General features: G+C 46.5%; 1 protein-coding gene across 1 annotated transcript in view; it reads left to right on the top strand.

Moving 5' to 3' along the window:
* Nucleotides 1-19793, top strand: part of ITIH6 (inter-alpha-trypsin inhibitor heavy chain family member 6) — a 50112-nt gene that overhangs the window by 3903 nt on the left and 26416 nt on the right. Inside the window, 8 exon segments of the mRNA XM_004284770.2 lie at nucleotides 3963-4025; nucleotides 5383-5505; nucleotides 6765-6919; nucleotides 11955-12045; nucleotides 12047-12066; nucleotides 12910-12971; nucleotides 12974-13153; nucleotides 15316-15485. Of these exon segments, the coding sequence (XP_004284818.2) occupies nucleotides 3963-4025; nucleotides 5383-5505; nucleotides 6765-6919; nucleotides 11955-12045; nucleotides 12047-12066; nucleotides 12910-12971; nucleotides 12974-13153; nucleotides 15316-15485 (864 nt within the window).

The following is a 19793-nucleotide window of genomic DNA, read 5'->3' as shown; positions in this document are numbered from 1 at the left end:
CCAAACTTCCCCAGTGCCTCTCAATGCCAAACACCTTCATAGCATAATACCATAATCATTCATCTTATGATCTGGGGATCAGAGGACAGGATGAAACCTTAACAGGAGAGAAAAAAATAAATTCACTTACAATCTTCATCATTTGACTAGAGAGATTTCCTCCCACCTTCTCTCTTTGTAAACTCTTGGAATCTTTTGAACTTCAGCATCTGCCCATAAACTCTGATGAACCTAGGTCACTGTGTCCCAGACCGGTTTCCAGCATTCATAAATCAGCAGGAAAATACCTGAAATCATATAGATTCTACATATTAACTAGGAACAAAGATGAAAAGCTGAGTTATCACCAAGCAGCTCTGTTCAGGTGATAAGGAAAGGCAGGCTAAAGACTGCTTACTGCAGAATGTCAGGGGATGAAACTGCCTAGTACCGGGACATCCAAGATTTCAGACACCTAAAGCTTACATGAGAAGCCCAGAATATCCTCACCACCAGTCCTCTCCTAACACATTTCCCTTCCCCCAAACTATATAAAAATCAGTACCTCTGAATGTTGGAAAATTCTGAAGGCTGGGAGTAAGTGGCAAAGATTTCCTTCCAAGGCTACCTATCACTTCTTTAGTCATCTAAGTTGTACAGCACAGCCTAGCAACCAACTTAATATTGGACATCAGACTTTCCTGTTCTTCACGTTTCCTAAGCCTTTCCCATCACTGGAAAAGCTTCCTAACCAACCCTTCTCCTGGACCCCACTCCCTATCGCTGTTGGGTTCTTTCTGTTCCCAATACTCAGAGAAAGCAGCTCCCCTCCTTTCCATTTCCAGGCTCATGTGCCCTCTCCCTTGAGCTGCTGGTGAATTCTTATTGTTTTCTTCCTTTTATGTACAGGGCAATTTAATTCATTTTGTATCACTCTAAGCCCTGAGAGCTATTCTTTCCACAGCCAAAATGACTACATTTTATTAAACCAAAGGCAAATTTCCCATAGACGAGGAAACCGGCTACCCACTTTTGAACTAACACTCCTTCTCCCCTGCTCTTTGCACATTGAGTCCTTCATCAACACATACCTGTGAGGCAGGTTCGGGCCTCACATGCAGACATTGAGCATCAACTATATATTATGCACCTCTACAGAGGTGGCTCTTTCTCTTGAGGGGCTTACATTTCTACTGTTTGAGCATTAGCCTCCTTTTATGGCAGACAAACTGGGGGTGAGGGAGGTAACTTGCCCATGACAGAGCAACTAATGAATGGCAGAGAGAGGACTTGAACCCAGGCCAGTACGATGCCGAATACCAGAGCCTCCACTACTATGCTCAAGTACTGCCAATGTTTTAAGTCCCATAATATCCTTTCCAACCCTCTTCATAAACATATGCAAGGCACATTACAGTGTGATTTTCCTCCGTGGAGGCAAGTCTAATTGGATATCCACATACCCATTCTGATATTGTCATAAAGTGTCATAGGATATATAACTATTTTGTTGTAAGATCAACATGAAGTTTTTAAGATCTTATTTTTATTAAAGTAATGCACATACATGGCAACAAATCAAACAGTAAGAAGGAGCACATGATAAAAACCAATGGTCCCCTGCCTTGACTCTCCCCATCTCCATCCCACCCCTTCAAAGCAACCTTTTAACAGTTCTTGGGCTTCCCTGGTGGCGCAGTGGCTGGGAATCTGCCTGCCAGTGCAGGGGACGCAGGTTCGAGCCCTGGTCCGGGAGGATCCCACATGCTGCGGAGTGGCTAGGCCCATGCACCACAACTACTGAGCCCATGTGCCACAACTACTGAAGCCCGTGCGCCTAGAGCCCGTGCTCCACTATGAGAGAAGCCACCACAATGAGAAGCCCACACACTGCAAAGAAGAGTAGCCCCTGCTCTCCGCAACTGGAGAAGGCCCGTGCACAGCAACGAAGACCCAATGCAGCCAAAAATAAAATAAATAAATTTATAAAAAACAAACAAAAAAAACCCAGTTCTTGCACTTAGTTCTGCTGGTGGCTCCCTTTACAACTCTAGATAACATGTATATACTTTGTCTCTTGGTTTATAAAATTTAGACAATATCCTGTTGACTCTCAAGTAGTACAATGAGGGCTTTGTTTCTGTACACTGCCTCACTTTCCCTCCACTCCCCTGCAATGTTTAACGCTGATATTCCTTTGTTGTTCCTAGTTAACTTTGTAACTTGAAAAAATACATATACTCAAACCTCTATTCCTTATTCCATCCATTTTTGACAGGTAATTTTGACTACCCACTTTTTAGGACAAGGATATTAGAGCCACCACCCTCCTCTGCCCATTGAACGACCCACATTGTCAGTTTGATCTTTCCTTCACATTGTCTAGGTTATTAACATTTACATTCTGTCCTGCAGCCACAACCAGCTCTTCCCTGCTTTGTCTTCATGTTGACTGTAAAACCTGAAAACCAGTCATGATTTACATTATCATGACTATGTAAATATTTTTCAAAACCCAGCCAAATAGTGAGCCAGGAATACAGTTCCTTCTCTACAAGTCCTATGTCACAATCTTTCGGCCTCTCCAAAGAGAATGTTTCTACTATCAAGGTCAAAGGGAGTCCCTCTTATATTCCATCAGCTTCTTATAATCATGTTATGTTTTATTTTGCTTTGTAGTTAGACCATGATTTTTTCGAACAGGTACACACACACACACACACACACACACACACACATGGATTCTCTAATAGCCTTTCTTTATTCCTTGAATTATTTGCCTTTATTGTATTCATTCTTTCAACAAACATTTATTATCTACAATGTGCCAGGCACTGTTCTAGAAGCTGAGGATACAGCAGTGAAACAGATCCTTGTCCCCATGGAGGTGATATTCTAGTGAGGAAGAAAGAGAAAATGATCAGATAAATAAGTAAAATATATAACAAGTTTAAGTGTTATCAGTGCTATAGAGAAAAATAAATCAGGGTAAAAAGGATAGGGAATGCCAGTGAGAGTGGGAGGTTATTGAAGTTTTAAATAGGTTGGTCAGAGAAAGACTCACTGAAAAGGTAGCATGTGAACAAAGACTTGCATGAAGTGAGAGAGCTAGCCAAGTGGATGCCTGGGGAAAGAACATTCCAAATAGAAAGAACAGTCAGTGCAAAGGCCCTAGAGCAGGACTGTGCCTGGCATTGTTTGTCTCGTGCCTGCCATTTTTGAAGAACATAAAAGTCAGTGTTGCTAGACTAGTGGAGGAAGGCAAGGAGGGAAGTAATAGAAAATGAAGTCAGATAGGTAATGGGGGCCTGATCTTATAGGGCCCTGTAAGCCAAGCCACAGTGGAATCCACAGGAGGGTTTTTAGCAGAGGTGGGAGAGTATCTGACTTGGGTTTTAAAAGGATCCCTCTGGCTGTTGTGAAAATATACTGGTGAAGGGGGCAGGGATGACAAATTAGGAAGCTGAAGACCAGTGAGGAGGCTGTTGTAGTAATTGCTTGGGTTGGATCCACTATTACCTGGGTTCACTGTTCTGGGCACCTGTTCTGGAAATCCTTCTTCAGCTTTGGAAAATTAACTTCTAACAAGTTTTTGACAAATTGTCCTTTATTTTTTCTGTTCTCTCTGGCTAGGACTCCTGTTATTCAGATGTTGAACCTGCTGGATTAATCTTCATCTCTTAAATTTTCTCTCCTACTTTGTGTTTCTTTGTTTTTTGGCCCTGCATCCTGGGAAATTTCCTCAATTTTATTTCCCAGTCCTTCTGTTGATTTTCTTTTAATTTCAGCAACTTATTTTCCATCCCTAAGGAGTCTTTCTTTTCTCTGATTGTTCCTGTTCTGTGGCATTTACGTCTTGTTTTTTTCATGTTTTACCTTCTTGAAATTTGCTGAGGATATTATCATTTCTTTTCTGAAATTCTCTTTCCTTTCCAAAATTCCCCAATTTCTCTGGGGTCAGTTGTTCTATTTTCTTATTTTAGTCTTTTGCTTTCATGCTGCAGGTTCCCTTAATTTGCCTGAAGACCCTTGGTTATCCATCCCAGGTAAGGGAAAAGGACTGGTAGCTGATGTGGGTTTCTCTGTTGTTGTATAAGCAGAGCTGTTTTTTTCTAGCTAGGGCTCTCTCCCATGAGGAAATTCTGACAGGAAACCTCGTGTGGACTTGGGGGAGGTTGCAACTGACAGGCCATGGGTCACCAAATACAAGAATGAGGAGGCTTTGTTATGCGGTACCAAATGCCATAGGACAAGTCTGAATGTTCCCTACGCAGTTTGTAAAATGTCGTTAGAGATTTTGCCTGAAGGTAAGTGCTGGGGCTGCATGTGCTCTATGTGGATGGAAAGGGCAGAGGGATAGGGGTTCTGACTGATGCTGATGTCCCGTATGCACACCTTCAAGTAATTTTCTTTCTCAGCTCCAGTTCTCACTCCTGCCCTCCACAGTTCCTGTAGACACAGTCCAGAGCATCTCTGGGTTCCCACAGGCAGACTGACGCCCATCAACTGAGCATCTCCCCACCCCTCCCCCACCTAGGTCTCCAGAGGGACAGGGAGCTTCCCATACTTTCGAGATCAATCAGGCCTCATCCAGCTCTAGTCCTAGCAGCTAATGTTTACTGAATGCTTACCATGTGCCAAGCATTCTGAAAGTACAAGCTTTTTTAATCTTCATAACAACTTTATGAAATAGGTACTATTATTACTCTCTTTTTATAGGTAAGGAAACTGAGGCTGCAGAGCAATTAATTAAATTTCACAATATTACACTCTCAGTAAGTGGCAGAACTGAGACAAACCCAGATGGTCTGAGTCCAGTAGTTCTACTTTGAACCACTATCTTATTTTCTCAGTCCTACCCTAGCCTATCTTGGCCTCTGAATATTCTGCAGATTGTAAGACTCATATCTGTAAGAGTCAATTTTTATGGGACCCTAAGTAAATCCTTCCTGTCTCAAGGCTAAAATCCATGCCAGAAAGGACCAGGATTGGGGCCTTGCTCCACCAACCCCTCTCTCATATCAGCTACCTTTTTAAGATGATCAGTGCTAAGTGACCTTTCTCTGGCCTCAGTTACTGTGCTCCTGTGGATGTTTATAGGAAAGAAAAACCCCACCCTGGGCCAACACAGCAAACAGACAGACCCAGAACTCTAGTATGTTTAGTTTCCATTCATCTTACAGCTGGATGATGGGAAAAAGGGAGGCATGGAATTGGCCCCTCTCCAGGCAAGATGCCAACCCCAGCTCTTGGACAATCCTGGCTTGTGTGGATTCAATGCCACATTCAGAGTCTTCCCCACCCTTCAGGATAGTCCCTCCCTCCCAAGAGAAGGGATACCTGAAGGCTTAAAAGAGCACGAGTTTGGAGATTGGGCTCAGACCTCCTGGATGTGAACAACAGCCCCGGGCCAGAGGTGGCATCTTGTCTAAGTGGAGATGCCTCATCTGTATCAGCTTTTTGCTGACCATTCTCCTGGAACTGACATGCCAGGGACCTTCTGGGACCTCCTCATCAAGCACAAAGGTTAGATCTGGGATGAGGGAACAGAGCCCCAGGATTTGCAAGGAAATTAGCTCCTTGGGGGCAACAGTGGAAGGTTATTTGGTCTGCTTTCTCAGTCCTAGGAAACTAGGGCCAGAGGAAAGAGTTACTATTTTCTGAGCATATGTCAGGTGCTCCACCAGGGATTTTAGAGTTATTATTTCATTTAGTCCTTACAGCATCCCTGTAACCTAAGCTCTACTATTATAGCTAAGTAGATAGCTAAGCTATCTACTGTTATAGAAGAGGAAACTGAGGCTCAGAGATTGACACAGTTAAGAGGTGGCAGAACCAGAATTTGATTCTAGGTCCAGCTGATCCCAAATGCCTTCATTTCCCTCTGCCCCACACTGAGAATGAGCTAGACGTGTGGGTAGATGAAGGGATCATGACTTCAGGAAAGGTCAGGAAGAAGATCGATATGTTACTTACTGTGCGGCCTCAGGCTCTGGGCCCAGTTAACACATCTGTAAAATATGAACAATAATATTATGTAGCCCATAGAGCCGATGTGAGGATTAAATAAGATCATGGATGCCAAATGCTTATCATGCTTTCAGTGTCTGATTGTACTTATCAGGTGCAATTCTTTTTTTTTTTTTCCCCTCTTTTGGCCCCGCCTTGCAACATGGGAGATCTTAGTTCCCCAACCAGATCAAACCTGTGCCCTGTGCAGTGGAAGTGCAGAGTCTTAACCACTGGACATCCAGGGAAGTCCCCAGGTGCAATCCTTTACACTTGAGTTCCTAAAAAGGGAATAGATATAGATATAGTTATAGACACATATATCACAGTGTCTTGCACAGAGTAGAGCTCAATGAATGACAGCCACTCTGTTATATTCTAAAGCCTTGCTACCCAAAGTAAAATTCATAGACCAGCAGCATCAACATCACCTAGGAGTTTGTTACAAAGTCAGAATCTGTCCCCACCCCTGACTTGTTAAATCAGAATCTGCATTTTAACAAGATGTCCAGGAAATTCATGTGCACATTAAAGTTGGAGAAGCACTTGTCCAGAGGTCCCTTGATTTGTGATCCTCTGTGAGCCTTTGGGTCTGAGACTTGGTAAAGCTCACTGAAATATTAGGCAGATCCACAAAATGAATGACAGAGGCTGTTTTCCCTCTCTGGGCCTCAGTTTCTCCACTTGTACCTTGAGGCCTGTCCAGGAGTCCTGGGTACTAGTACATGTAGGCCAAGGATAGAGTCTACCTAACCCACCTCCCTGTCTTCCCTCAGCTGTTGATGAAAATCTATTCAATGCATTCTACTGTGGTTTCCCGCTACGCCCACACCTTGGTCACCTCTGTCTTGTTCAGTCCGCATGCCAAGGCTCATGAAGTCATCTTTGACCTGGATCTGCCTCGCCTCACCTTTATCTCCAATTTCACCATGTAAGTCTGCTTCCAAACTCACTGTTTTATTCATTCTTTTGTTCATTCTTTCAGCAGAGCATAGTGATAGAGAGCATGCACTCTTGAGTTTGAATTCTGATTCTGCCAGCTATGGGACTCAGGACAAATCATGTCACTTATCAGAGTCTCATTTTACACATCTGTAAAATGGGGATAAAGTTAGAACCCACCAGGCTTCCCTGGTGGTGTAGTGGTTAAGAATCTGCCTGCCAATGCAGGGGACCACGGGTTTGAGCCTTGGTCTGGGAAGATCCCACATACCACGGAGCAGCTAAGTCCATGCGCCACAACTGCTAAGCCTGCGCTCTGGAGCCCACGAGCCACAACTACTGAAGCCCGCATGCCACAACTACTGAAGCCCGTGCACCTGGAGCCCATGCTCTGCAACAAGGGAGACCACCGCAATGAGGAGCCCGCGCACTGCAATGAAGAGTAGCCCTGCTCGCCGCAACTACAGAAAGCCCGCACCCAGCAACGAAGACACAGTGCAGCCAAAAATAAATAAATAAATAAAATAAAATAAAATAAATTAGAACCCACCTGAAAGGATTAAATGAGCTAATATATGTGAAAATATATGCTAAAATTAGTGGCGGGCAGATAATATTTCCTTGATAATATTTGCTTGATTATTTTTTTAACAAACATTTCCTGATGCTGACTGTGTGACTTACACTGGGCTGGGTATTACGGAAAAAGGAAGATGAATTGCACATGGTCCTGCTCCCAAAGAGTTCACAGTCTAATGGGGGAAATAAAAATGAAAGCAGATAATTTTAATAAAGTATGCTGGGAAGAAAGAGAAGCGTGAATGCGGGATGGTGGGAATGGCGAGGCCTACCAGGAGACAGTGGTCAGTTCCCCAGCCCCATGCAGAGAAAGCCTCACAAAGATGATACCTAAACTGAGGTTCAAAATATGAGCTGTTCATCGGGCAAGCAGGCTGAGGGCAGGGCTGGAGAATCCAGGCAAAAGGAGCACAGGAATAAATGTTTCCCCATTAGGGGAACTGGAAGGACTTCAGTGTCACCAGAGTGTAGGGCACAAGCAGAGGTAGAGAGTGGTCAAAATTGAGACTGGAGAGGTAAGGAATGACTAGGTGGTAGAAGGCTGCCAATGCCAGACCAAGCACCTGGACCTTACTTGATGGTCTCCAAACCATCTTATGTGTTTGCACACCCATCAGGAAAAAATTGATCATGTACTTCCCAAATATATATTATTTATTAATTTATAAAGTCTATAAATACACTACTGAGCAAATATATTAGGTACATTATGAAGCATATGTAAAAATATACATAGACAATGTAAGAGAAAACCCTATAAGTAGAGTGTTAACATTGTTTTCCCACTCCCTCAGTGTGTGTTGGCGTGTACACACTCCAGCACCCCCAGAGTGTGTGTACTCCACTTTAGAAATAACTGTGGCCCATAATGAGGAGATATGGCAAGGTTTTAAGCAAGGAGTGACAATAGTGAGGTGGGGTGGGCTGGAAAGGCCAGCTGGGAAGCAGGGAGCTCAGTAAGGAGCCTGAGGCAATATCCGCATAAGGGCTGCTGAGGGCTGGAACAGCGTAGTGGGGGTGGGATTTGAGATACCATAAGGAGGGAGAAACAACCTGGTGCATACATGTGGGGAGTAAGTAAAGATAGAAGGTGCCCACCTGATTTCAGCTTGTCTGACCTGGTAGATGACAGTGCCTTCTTTGAGATGGTAAACGTTGAGAGGAGGAGCAGATAAGGAGAACTTGGTGGGGCCTCATTGGCTCATATAATACCTTAGTGTGAATTAGAAAATGGTCCCAACGGGAAGAGTGACTCAGATTTAGCAGATGAATGAGGCCAGCACGTGCAGAGTTTCGGCCTTTGCAGAGACCCCCTCACCAGAGGTGGGCTTTGTGCTATAAACAATCTGTAAGCCTCTGTTAACAGCAGCCCTAGAGCCTGAGCTTTGTCATCAGGAACCTCCTGGCCTTGATGGACAGATGGCACTCCCCCGAAGAGAGGAAAGGTTGGAGGAGGTAGGCAGTGTGTCCCTGGCAAGGGAGTTCATGGGAGAGGTGGTGAGGTAGTCAAAGAAAGCTTCCTGGAAACAGGATTTCCATATGGGTAAGACTGGAAGGAACCAGGATCACTGTGTGTGGGTGACCCAGGAAGATCAAAGGCAAAAAAGACAGCATGGGTTTGGAGTATGGGGGCTCACCAGAGAGGTTGCTGGTCAAATGATACAAGAGCTAAGCAGCCAAACAGAATGTGGATTTTTGCTCTAATAGAAAAAACTCCAAAATAATTTTTTTAATTAAGCAAAGCAGGCTGGAGGAAATGTTTTGGGCAGACTCCATGGAAAGTATGCTTGCTGCAGGTAGCACACATAGAGAGGCCCCAGTGTGCTGCTGCCAGACCAGCCCCACCCTACACCCCTACAACCCCCAGGAGACCTTGGGGCAATGCCAGCTCAGCCCACCCCCACATGAGCCCAGCCACAGCAATAGTCTGTTTCAGCTGCCTAGAAACACTTCCCACCTGAGTGGTCTTTTCTGCAGGTTGCATATCCTCCTCAAGTGTTCCTAGAAACTGCTTCTTTGGTCAAATAACTTCATTCTACCCCAACCACCCCCAGTACCTGTGCCTTCCATTTGTTAAAGAGAGACTGTTGTTCCTGCCGCTTGCAGAGTTGCAGTAATGTTCTCTAGGACAAGGAACTATCTATCACTCCTCAAAGACCAGATCTGACCCATCCCCCCCTTCAAGATTTATCTTGGACTCCCATTCTCCATATCTAGTCTTCACTGTCATATGAGCTCATTGAGTCTAGTGTTCAAAACCCTTTATTCTCTAGGCTTATACAACCACTCCAAACTTCTCTCCATAACTCCTTTCCCTACCTCTCTGTTCCAGCCAAATCTAACTACTTGCTGTTCTCTGAAACATGGTCCCTGTGTTTTCCTGCTGTCTGTATTGAATGCCCATTCCACAAATAATTGTTGAGCGCCTACTATGTGCCAGGCAGCATTCCAGGTACTGGGGATACAGCAGCAATTAATACAGAAAAAATCCCTGCCCTCAAGGAGCTTACAGTCCAATGGAGAAGGCAGATAAGGGAAAAATAAACAAGGAAGTATATGTCAGTTTATGGATAAGTGTTACAAAGAAATAGAAAGTAGAGCAAGAGAGATAAAGAGTGAGTGGGAAGGCGCTGTTTAGGAGCGATCAAGGATGTCTCTCTGAGGAAATGACATTTGAACAAAGACCTGAAAGAAGAGAGAGTATAAGATTTGCCAATATCTGGAGGAAGAGTGTTCCAAACAAAGGGAACAGAAATTGTAAAGGCTCTTAAACAGGAGTGTTCTGAAAAAACTCAAGAAACAGCAAGGAGGCCTTGGTGGCTGGAGAATAATAAATAAGGTGAAGAGAAGGAGGGGATGGGGTTAAAGAGGTGACAGGGAGCCATATAGTATAGGACCATGGAGGCCCTGGTGAGGACTTTGGCCTTTACTCTGATTTGAGACAAGAGCCACATAGACTTTTGAGCAAAGAAGGGACATGGTCTGACTTAGGATTTAACAGGATCTAGGATCTGTCTGACTGCTGTGAAGAGAACAGGTAATAAGGAGGCAAGGCTTTAAAGAAGGAGGCCAGTTAGTAGGTTGTTGCATTTATCCAAGCAAGAAATGTTGGTAGTTTGGATTAGTGTAGTAATTGTGGGTGTGGGGAGAAGTAATCAGATTGTGGACATATCTAAAGATAGGGTCAAAATTCCCTGATGGATTAGAAGTGGTGTATGAGAGGAAGAAGGGAGGCAAGCATTACTCTAAGATTTCCAGCCGAACAACTATTTCCTGAGATAAGGAAAACCAAGGGAGGAGCAGATTTGGGAGGTGGAGGAGCTACAAGGAACTCAGTTTGGGATATGTTAAGCTTTAGGTGCCTATTGGAAATGCTAGTGAAATGTCAAGTAAGCGATATATAGGTCTGGAGTTCAGGAGACAGGTCCACACTAGAGATACAGATTTGGGAGGCCTCTGTGTGCAAATGATATTTAAACCCATGGGACTAGATGACCTCACCTAGAGAGTGACTGTAGAAAGAACAGAGGAGAGGAAGGGGAGGTCTAGAGCAGAGTCTAGGAATGTTCCAAAGATTTAGAATCAAGAAGAGAAGGAGCCAACAAAGGAGACTGAGGAGGCATGGCCAGTGATGATCATTTGTCCAAATCTTCCCTAATTTGAACTCCCCCACCACCAAGGCCACCTCCTCTAGGACCTTTTCTGGAAGACTTGGGCAAAAGTGCTTCCTCCCTTCTTTGAACTCCTTTATACCTTATTACCTTCCTTAGAGCAATAGGAAAAACTGGGGTAAAACAAGTTTGAATTAGTATCTCATTGGTCTCTGAGCCCGCTAAGGTCAAGGCCCCTTCCCTAGTCAATCACAGATGCCTTTGCAGCAATTTGCATTCTGCTTTCACAATTTTTACTGCCTGTGCCACCCACCATATTAGTTACTTAATATAGTTTCTGTAAATAGATACACTTAAGATTACCTAAGTTAGGCTTATCCTAAGTAACAATATCTATGAGCTCATGTGTTCAACGTGCTACTTATATTTTTAATACACATTACAGTAAATATATAACAATTGTAATAAAAATGTTCAGTTGTGTCCCACCTAAAATTATTTTATGTGCCAAAACATGGAATTCATTCAACACTTTGGAAAACATAAAGTCCTAACACCAAGTCAACCATATACCAACTGTGTGGTCTCTATTTCCCCACCTGACAAATGGAGATAATGATAACTGCTTCACTGCTTTTATCTCCCTGGACTCTGCTCTCTTCTCTTCTTCCTTCTCTCACTCTGGCTTCACAGTTCTATTTTGCTCTTTTTCTCTCCCCATCCCTCATCCTCCTCTTCCATCTTCTTTGTATGTCTCTTTCTGTCTATGTCACTGACCATCTCTTTTTTCCTTTCTCTGTTTCTGTCTGTCCTTCCTCTTTCCTGCTCCATCAGGACCATCAACAATAAAGTCTACATTGCAGAAGTCAAAGAGAAGCACCAGGAAAAGAAAATCTATGAGGAAGCCCATCAGCAAGGAAAAAATAGCTGCTCATGTAGGCATCAGGTAAGGCTCCAACCAGTCTGAAACATGACAAGTTCATCTTAGATGTGTGATCAGGGACTTACACATGTTCTCACTTGGCCTCAATCTCTACCTCTGTAATGTGGGGATAATGATCTCTACTTCATAGGATTACATGAAGATGAGGTGAGTTAATGAATAGCAAAACCTATAAGAGAGTAGGTGTTCAATAAATGGGAGTTTACTTCACTACTTCCACTTTCCTCTTGCCAGCAGGATGTGGCTTATTTAAGAACTGGCATCTTCCGGTAAGGTTATGTTCAAGTGAGATTTCTCTAAATCAAATCCTGTTTCCTAACTGAGTTCCATTCTGATGGCAGAAGTGTATTGTCTTCCTTCAATGTTTCCTCTCAGCCTCCAAAAGAGTTTCATCAAGCACGGAAACTTTAGGTTTGGCTACTGCATACTGAGGAATTAATGGCGTATAAACAAGCTTAGTCTAAAGCATGGGGGAGGGGTGGGCGTGAGGGGTTATTTGAAGGGAAAGAGACATTGTGTGTAAATTGAAACCTCTTTTTATAAAATAAATCATTACTCCCTTATTGTTTTATTGTAGATTCAGATTTTCACTAACATAGTTTCCTTATGGGTAAGCTGCCTGTGATAGAATTTCTTAGGCAGAATATTTAAGAGGATGAATGAGTGAGAGAGATAGTTTAACAAGTGGGTGAGTGAATAACTAACTGTGGTTGAGGGACTTAGCTGAAACAGAAGCCTGGCCAGGTCTGCTGGGGCCAGAGAGGGGGTAGCCAGAACTAGGTCATCTAACAGCTCCCCTCCTCCTCACGACATCCCATCTCTCATCCTCCTCCCTTTCAAGACCAGGGACTGAGAATCAGAGAAGTTTCGCATCTTCACCAGCCTGGCAACAGCCACAAAGGTGACTTTTTTCTCGCCTACGAGGAGCTGCTGCAGCGGCACCAGGGCCAGTACCAGCTGGTGGTGAGCCTGAGACCCCAATTGGTGACAAGGCTGAGTGTAGAGGTCACAGTGTCAGAAAAGACAGGCATTGGCTATCTTCACATACCACCGCTGAGGACCAGCCGCCTGCACACCAACACCCACACAAGTATGTGAGCAGCACTACAGGTCAACCATAAGACTGGCCTTCCCTAAATGGGAAGCTGCCCCTTTTCCCTCTGCTTCCCTCTAATACCACTTCTGCCCTAGGTTCCTTTCCCATTCAAACAAGGAGAAGAGGGCAGGTTTGGAGTTGAAAATATTTCGGTTACAAACTTGCTCTCATCCTTGCAAGCTGTGTGAAACCAGCAAGTCCCACATTTCCCGCAGTGGTGATTTCCCTCCTGAAATTGTAAAAGGGGAGAAGGAGTTGCTGGGTCAGCTCCATAAAATCATATGTTGACATTGCTAAGGGATTCAGAGCCCACACTTGCTTTCCTCTGGAATCACCACTGAGAATGGAAGGGCAATGGGAGGACAGTGTGAAGTGCAGGCTGCCCCAGAGGACATCATCTCAGGCCCTGTATGCCAGAGAGATGTCCTGGCTGCCAGGCTTGCTTCAAACTTCATCTCAAGGTGTTTGTTTTTCCATCTCAAGGTGTTTGAAGGCCACACTGGCTACGGCCAGCAGAATCGCTATGTGAGCTGTCAGAATACAGATTCCTGGACCCCACCCTCCTGGAGTCTGCTTCAGTAGGTTGGGGAGGGGCCCAGGAACCTATCTTTTTAACCCATTTGCAAGTGAACTTGATGTCCAGTCAGATTGGAGAACCACTGGTCCGGCCTAGACGCCTCCGCTGAGGGACAAGTGGACAGGCACAGAGAAATCACCCATGTCATGTGGCCACTCTCGCTAAACTGTTTAGCTTCGGATGTCCTACCTACTTGGATCCTGCTGACCCAGAGAGACAGTATGGAATACAGACAAGAGAGAGACAGACACAGACCTGGGTTCAAATCCCAGCTTTGACCTTCTCCAAAGGTGGGGCAGCAGGCAAATCACTCACTGGCTCTGCTTCACTTTTCCCGTCTGTACGATGGGGACGTGCAATCGATGGCCCAGGACCACTGTGAGAATTTGAGAAAATTCCTCTCTGCAAATCACTGGTACAGAGTAATGAAGACCTGATGATAATTGTAATCATTAGCATTATCGAGCACTTACTAAGATCCAAGTATGGTTCCAAATGCTTTACATAAATGATCTCACTGAATTCGCACAAACACTGTCTATGAAAGAGGAGCTATTATCCTTCCCGTGCTACAGATGAGGAGCCTGAGGCTTAGAGAGTGTGAATAACTTGTCCAGGGGCCCACAGGCAGCATCTGAGTCCTTGGAGCTTGCACGCTTAAACCCTAAGCTATAAATGGCAGCTCCCTCCCCCCTTCTCCTTAAAGGTTAAAACGGAGGGGAGAGCCAATCCTGTGGGGATAAAACAGAACAAAGACCTCTGAAAGGAAGGAAGCCAAGGGAATGTATGTAAGCAGACGCCTCAGAGAGTATGGGGGCTCAGTTTGCCCCTAAGCTTCCTGACAGCTGTAGCAGGAAAGGGGGGTGGGGAGCAGAATTCCCTAGTTTCCATTTTCTGGAAAAAAGGAGGCACAGAGGCATGTCTAAATGGACATTTGTCTTGGGCTGAAATTCCAGAGGAGTTGATCTTGTGGCCAGCTCAGCAAACATCCGGGACCAGAAGTTCATCTGTGATTTCATGAGGCGCTAAAAGTCTTATTCACACACGTGATTCTGAGAGTCAAGAAGCCAGAGGGGGAAGAAAACACATGAAATTCTATCTAGAAGAGAACGTTGCTGGGCTGCAGTTTCCCGCAGCAGTAAGGGGCATGGGAGGAGACCGAGGCCCTGACTGTGTATCTGTCTCTCTCCACAACACACACGACACGGTCTCTCCGGGAGGAGATCCAGGCTCCTGGGGACATGACACTCCTCCAGAGACTGGGCTCCCTGGATGGATGGCAAATGAGCCAGGATGAAGTTGTGAGTGAGGGCCAGGCTGCCAGAGCCTGGGAGCTGAGTGGGGGCTGGGTCTGTCAGGCTGGGCCCGTGGAAGAGGCAGAGTAGGGGGAGCTGGTTGTAGGATTGGGAGAGGAATGTAGCATTTGGGCAGGTGGAGGGGCGTTGCAGGCAAAAGGAACAGCAGGTGGTGCAGGGCTTACTTCTCACCCTCCCCAGATATTGCCTCTTTTGATGTCCCTTTACCTGACTTTCTGCCTGGTGAGCTCTCCATCCCACCTAACCCCTCCCCACCCATGCAGGTGAGGCTGACTCGCCCCCATCCACCAGGATTGAGAGGGGAGAGACCAGTGTCCGAATTACCTTCTGCGCGACACTGCAAGACCAGTCTGCCTTCTCCAGTTCAGGCATCAGGGCCGACTTCGTGGTCCAGTATGATGTAGTCATGGAGGACATCGTTGGAGACGTGCAGGTGAGAGGGCCAGGAGAATGGAAAGAGCGTGGGCTCTGGAGTCAGACAGACCTGGGAAACAAGGCGCTGGCCTCCACAAGGTGCACGTTTGTTTCTCCCTAGGGATCAGTGAGGACTAGTGAACACGGATAGGACGGTGTGTAGCGACACATGACTTCACACCTGGTGAGGCACATGTGTCCCCCAAAGGGTTGGACACCCGGAACTGTATAAACTGAATCAAGATCCAGGTGAATACATTCCTAACTGAAGCAAGTCATAGCCCACTCTTAACCAGACCTTTCGGAAAGGCAACCATTGGCCAGCGATTAGTCTCTCACACTTTCTGCAGCTCTGATACTCTCATGTTCTCTTGGGCTTTCTGGATGTCTCTAAGTTTTAAAAATTCTTTTTGCCTCACTTGAGCCATTTGCCTAAACAGGGAGCCCTTAAATTCTGAGCTCACACACTCACGAAGAATGTGCAGAGGTCCCACGCTCTACCAGAGGGGTAGAGGCTGATCCGGGACCCTTGGCTTCACAACAACAATTGCATGGCAGCCTGAGAGGTCTGGTCCCAGCCTGCTTCTCCCACCACACCTCTCACTGCCTCCAGCACACAAACCATCCTCCAGCTGCCCCACACCACGCCACACCACACACCAATGTCCCAAAGCACCTGAACCTGCCAGTCATCTGTGCCTGAGTATGTGCTCATACTGTCTGCCGCCCTGGGAATGTCTTCTCCCTCCTTTTTCCACTGGTGAGTGTCCTCCTCATCCCTGAAAACCTTGCTTCAGTGCCACCTCCATGATGACCCCACCCCACTTACAATTCCTCTCTCTGCTCTGGGCTAGTATAGTGCTTTGGTTACACCTCTCCTCATGCACTTACTTATTCATTCATTCATTCATATGTGGACTCACCTCCATCAAGCTGGAAACATCTCTAGCCCAGTCCTGCCCTCAGTGACTCTGGGAAGTCAGGAATGAGTTGGACACAGTCCCTAATCTCCCTTTGGAAATGTCCCATCCTGAGGTAACTCGATACATAGAGCCAGAGCAGTCATAAAAGGTTCTAAGGGCTGTGTATAAATCTGTAATGGGTTACGTATGGATACCACTGAGGAGGGTTTCACGAGAGCCTTCCTGAACGAGTTGGCCTTTAAGTTAGCATAGGAAAACTGAATAGACTTTACCTCCACCTGGGCCGATAGGATGAAGGGGAGGGCATGCAGAGAGAGGGGAATCGCATATGCAGAGGCACAGAGGTATAACAGAGGCCTGTTGTGTAAGGGGAATAGAAGCAATTCACCCTCTCAGAATAGGAGCTGAGGGTATCATGCCAGTAGGTGGCAGCAGGGCCTTAACCTGGTGTTCTGGTGTGTGTGTGTGTGTGTGTGAGTGCACACGCGCGCGTGCACGTGTGAACTGAGACATTTGTCTGCTTGTTCATTCTTTACCTCTCCCATCATTGCCTGGAGTAAAGATACAGATAGAACAGACGGAACTAGGCATTAAATAGTACGACTGATACTCCCATCCACTGTGTGCTATGATTCCTGCATCCCCCAACCAAGAACCCCTCAATTCACCTCCCATTTTACTTGAGTATGCCCGCCTTTCAAAGCCCAACACATTTACTCCATGGGCACCTAATCCGTTATGCCCACTGCTGGCTGATGTCAGGAACCCTGAAGTGAATCACACACAGATCTTATTCACTGTCTCCAGGTGAAACAGAGAGACACGAGAATGACACAAGATGAGAAGTGCTTTATCAATGACAACATAAGTATGATGGAAGCCATCATGAGGGGTGAGGAGGTCAGGGAGCCTGACCTGGGTCTTAAAGAATTCAAAGAAGTGTGCCAAGTTGGGAAGGGGGGCTCTCAGAAGGCAAAGGCAGTCTAGTAAACTGAGGGCTGCATGATACAAAGAATAGAGGCTGGAAATATCCAGGGGTGTGTAGGGAACTACAAGTGGATTGGAGTTCCTGGAGTTTTGATTTGAGGCCCAAGAAATGCTAAGAGGTGAGACTGAAGGCCATGAGTGCTGCAGGGGCTTGATAAGGAACATAAAATTTATGTTGAACATGCCCAGGGAGCCCTGAGAGGGAATGACGCTATGAGGTTTGTGTTTAGAAAGACCAGACCTTGCAGCTGCTGCAACGATGCATGGACGGGAGGGGCCCCAGGAGAAGCAGGGAAACCAGAGGGAAAGGAGCCCTAAATTTGGACTTCATTAGTTTGGGATGGCGAGGCGGGTTGGGCCTGAGACATATCCAGTAGATCAAACCAGCATGAATTTGTGGCTGGTTGGATGTGAGGAGTGAGGGACACAGGAGGATTCAGGGGTGACACTCAGGTTTGTATCTGGAGTGACCATGTGGATGATGGTGCCTCTAAATGACAAAGACACGCAAGGCTGAGATGGGAGGAAGGTAATGAATTTGTTGTTTGGGCAGCATACATTGGAGGCTTCAGCCATCCAAGGGAACAGGTCCAATGGTGAGTGTGTATGAAGCTGTGGAGGGGGAAGAGTGAAGAGCATCGGACTGGGGAAAGAGTTGTGGGGTCAGCAGTGGAGATTCAGGGGTTGAATCCAAGAGAGCTAGGGAGGTGACCCAGGCCAAATGTATAGAGCCAGAAGAGCAGACCCAGGATGGCAGTTGCTAAGGTAGAGCTTCCCAGTCTAGGAGCTATTGATCTCCACAGCCCTTGGGGTATCTGGCCCCACGGAGCTGCCATCAGCCTATTCAGGGCTGTAAATCCCCACCACTTCCCTCCATTGTGCTACACAAACGTAATCATTCTCTTTGCACGCCATGACAGACAAATATTAGGCAACACTGTTTAAGGGACAGTGGGGAAATGGAGCTGAAGAAAGAGACTGAATCCGATGGACCTGAGAGCTGGTAGGAGAATAAGGAGTGTTCATCCTCTCTGGATCCCAGGGGAAAAGATTCTTCTGAGGAGCAGAAGTGATTGTCAATTGTGAAATATATCAGGGAGGTGCAGTCTGGTGAGAACTGAAATACACCCACTGAGTTTTCCAACCAACTGGTCGTTGCTACCTTTGGTGAGAGATGGATCAGCGGTGGGGGTGGGAGCCAGGCTGCAGTGGGCAGAGGAGTAAACCGGAGGTGAGAAGACCATTGCAGCTGCCGAGTTCATTACCTTGGCATGCTACCGGGAAGAAAGGAGCTGATTTGAAGTTTGGGTGGGATTGGGATGAATGGAGGTTGTCTTAGTGGATGGAAAAGACACCAACATTTTTAAACTCTAAAGAAGACCCAGTCGGGTGCATGGGCTGGGTTGGAGAGTAGGAGTCTGGCTGGTGGAGGAGGTACTGGAGGCTGGGCATGCATGGGGTCAGGGAAGGATTGTTTTGTCTTTCAGTAGAGGGAGGAGGCATATAGGTGTGTGGACCCTGCGCGAGGGTGGGGTGGGCAGTCCAAAGGACATGGCCTGGTGCCCTTAATTTTTTCATGAAGAGGGAGGGGAGGCATTTCCTGAGAATGGGGTGGCATGACAGTTGAAGGGAGTGTGAGAGGTTGGTGACCTGGGTCATGCCTCTGGTTTACATAATAGGATGTGAGGTGTGGGGTCACTGGTGAGCCTGGGACCATGGAGAGGTAGGAATGTGATTTTCCCAGAAGCTCTCACCTACCCAGGTATGGGAAGAACACAGAAGGGCAGCTGGACTCTGCCTGTGGCTTGGGCAGTTGCAGGATGGTTGACCCAGGGCTTGGGGAACTGCTGTAGAGTGCCAGGAAAAAGTGCAGACAAAGCCTACGCTTGTGCTTGTGAATTAATTCAAAGGCTGGGGTGGAGGGGAAGAGCAAGATGTCCTCCCATCTCCTTCCTGCTCTCCACCACCCCCCTCCCACCCTCCAAGATGGGAGGAGATAGTGTGTCCAGCTTTGTGACCGGAGAATGCCTGAAGGGCTGAGAGGAGAATAAGCTGGTTATCCCAGGACAGAGCTTGCTTCAGGCTCCTGGGCAGCTCAGACCCTCAGCAAGCCTATACTTCCTTAGGCTGAGCTGCCACTGGTCCTGGGGGCCCTTCCAGCTTCCCCCTCCCCTTCCCTCAACTGTCCCAGGCTCCAGGCTCTGCAGAAGGAGAGATGGAGTGGGGGAAGGGGGTCAGCAGCCAATCATATCCCCGATAGCCCAAGGCATCTGCACCTGGTCTAACCAATCCCCTCTGAACAAATAGCTCACTCAGCCTCTGCTCCCTCCTCCCCTCCCTGCTCTGCCCAGCAACAGCAGAAAGGAGGTTTAAGGAGGAGAGGGAGGCCCTGCAAACTCCCAGCCCCTGGCAGCAAT

The sequence above is a fragment of the Orcinus orca genome, chromosome X (assembly GCF_937001465.1).
Source record: "Orcinus orca chromosome X, mOrcOrc1.1, whole genome shotgun sequence".
In the NCBI taxonomy this organism is placed as follows: Eukaryota; Metazoa; Chordata; class Mammalia; order Artiodactyla; family Delphinidae; genus Orcinus; species Orcinus orca.
The sequence above is the reverse complement of the archived record's forward strand: the minus strand, read 5'-3'. Positions and strand labels throughout refer to the sequence as shown.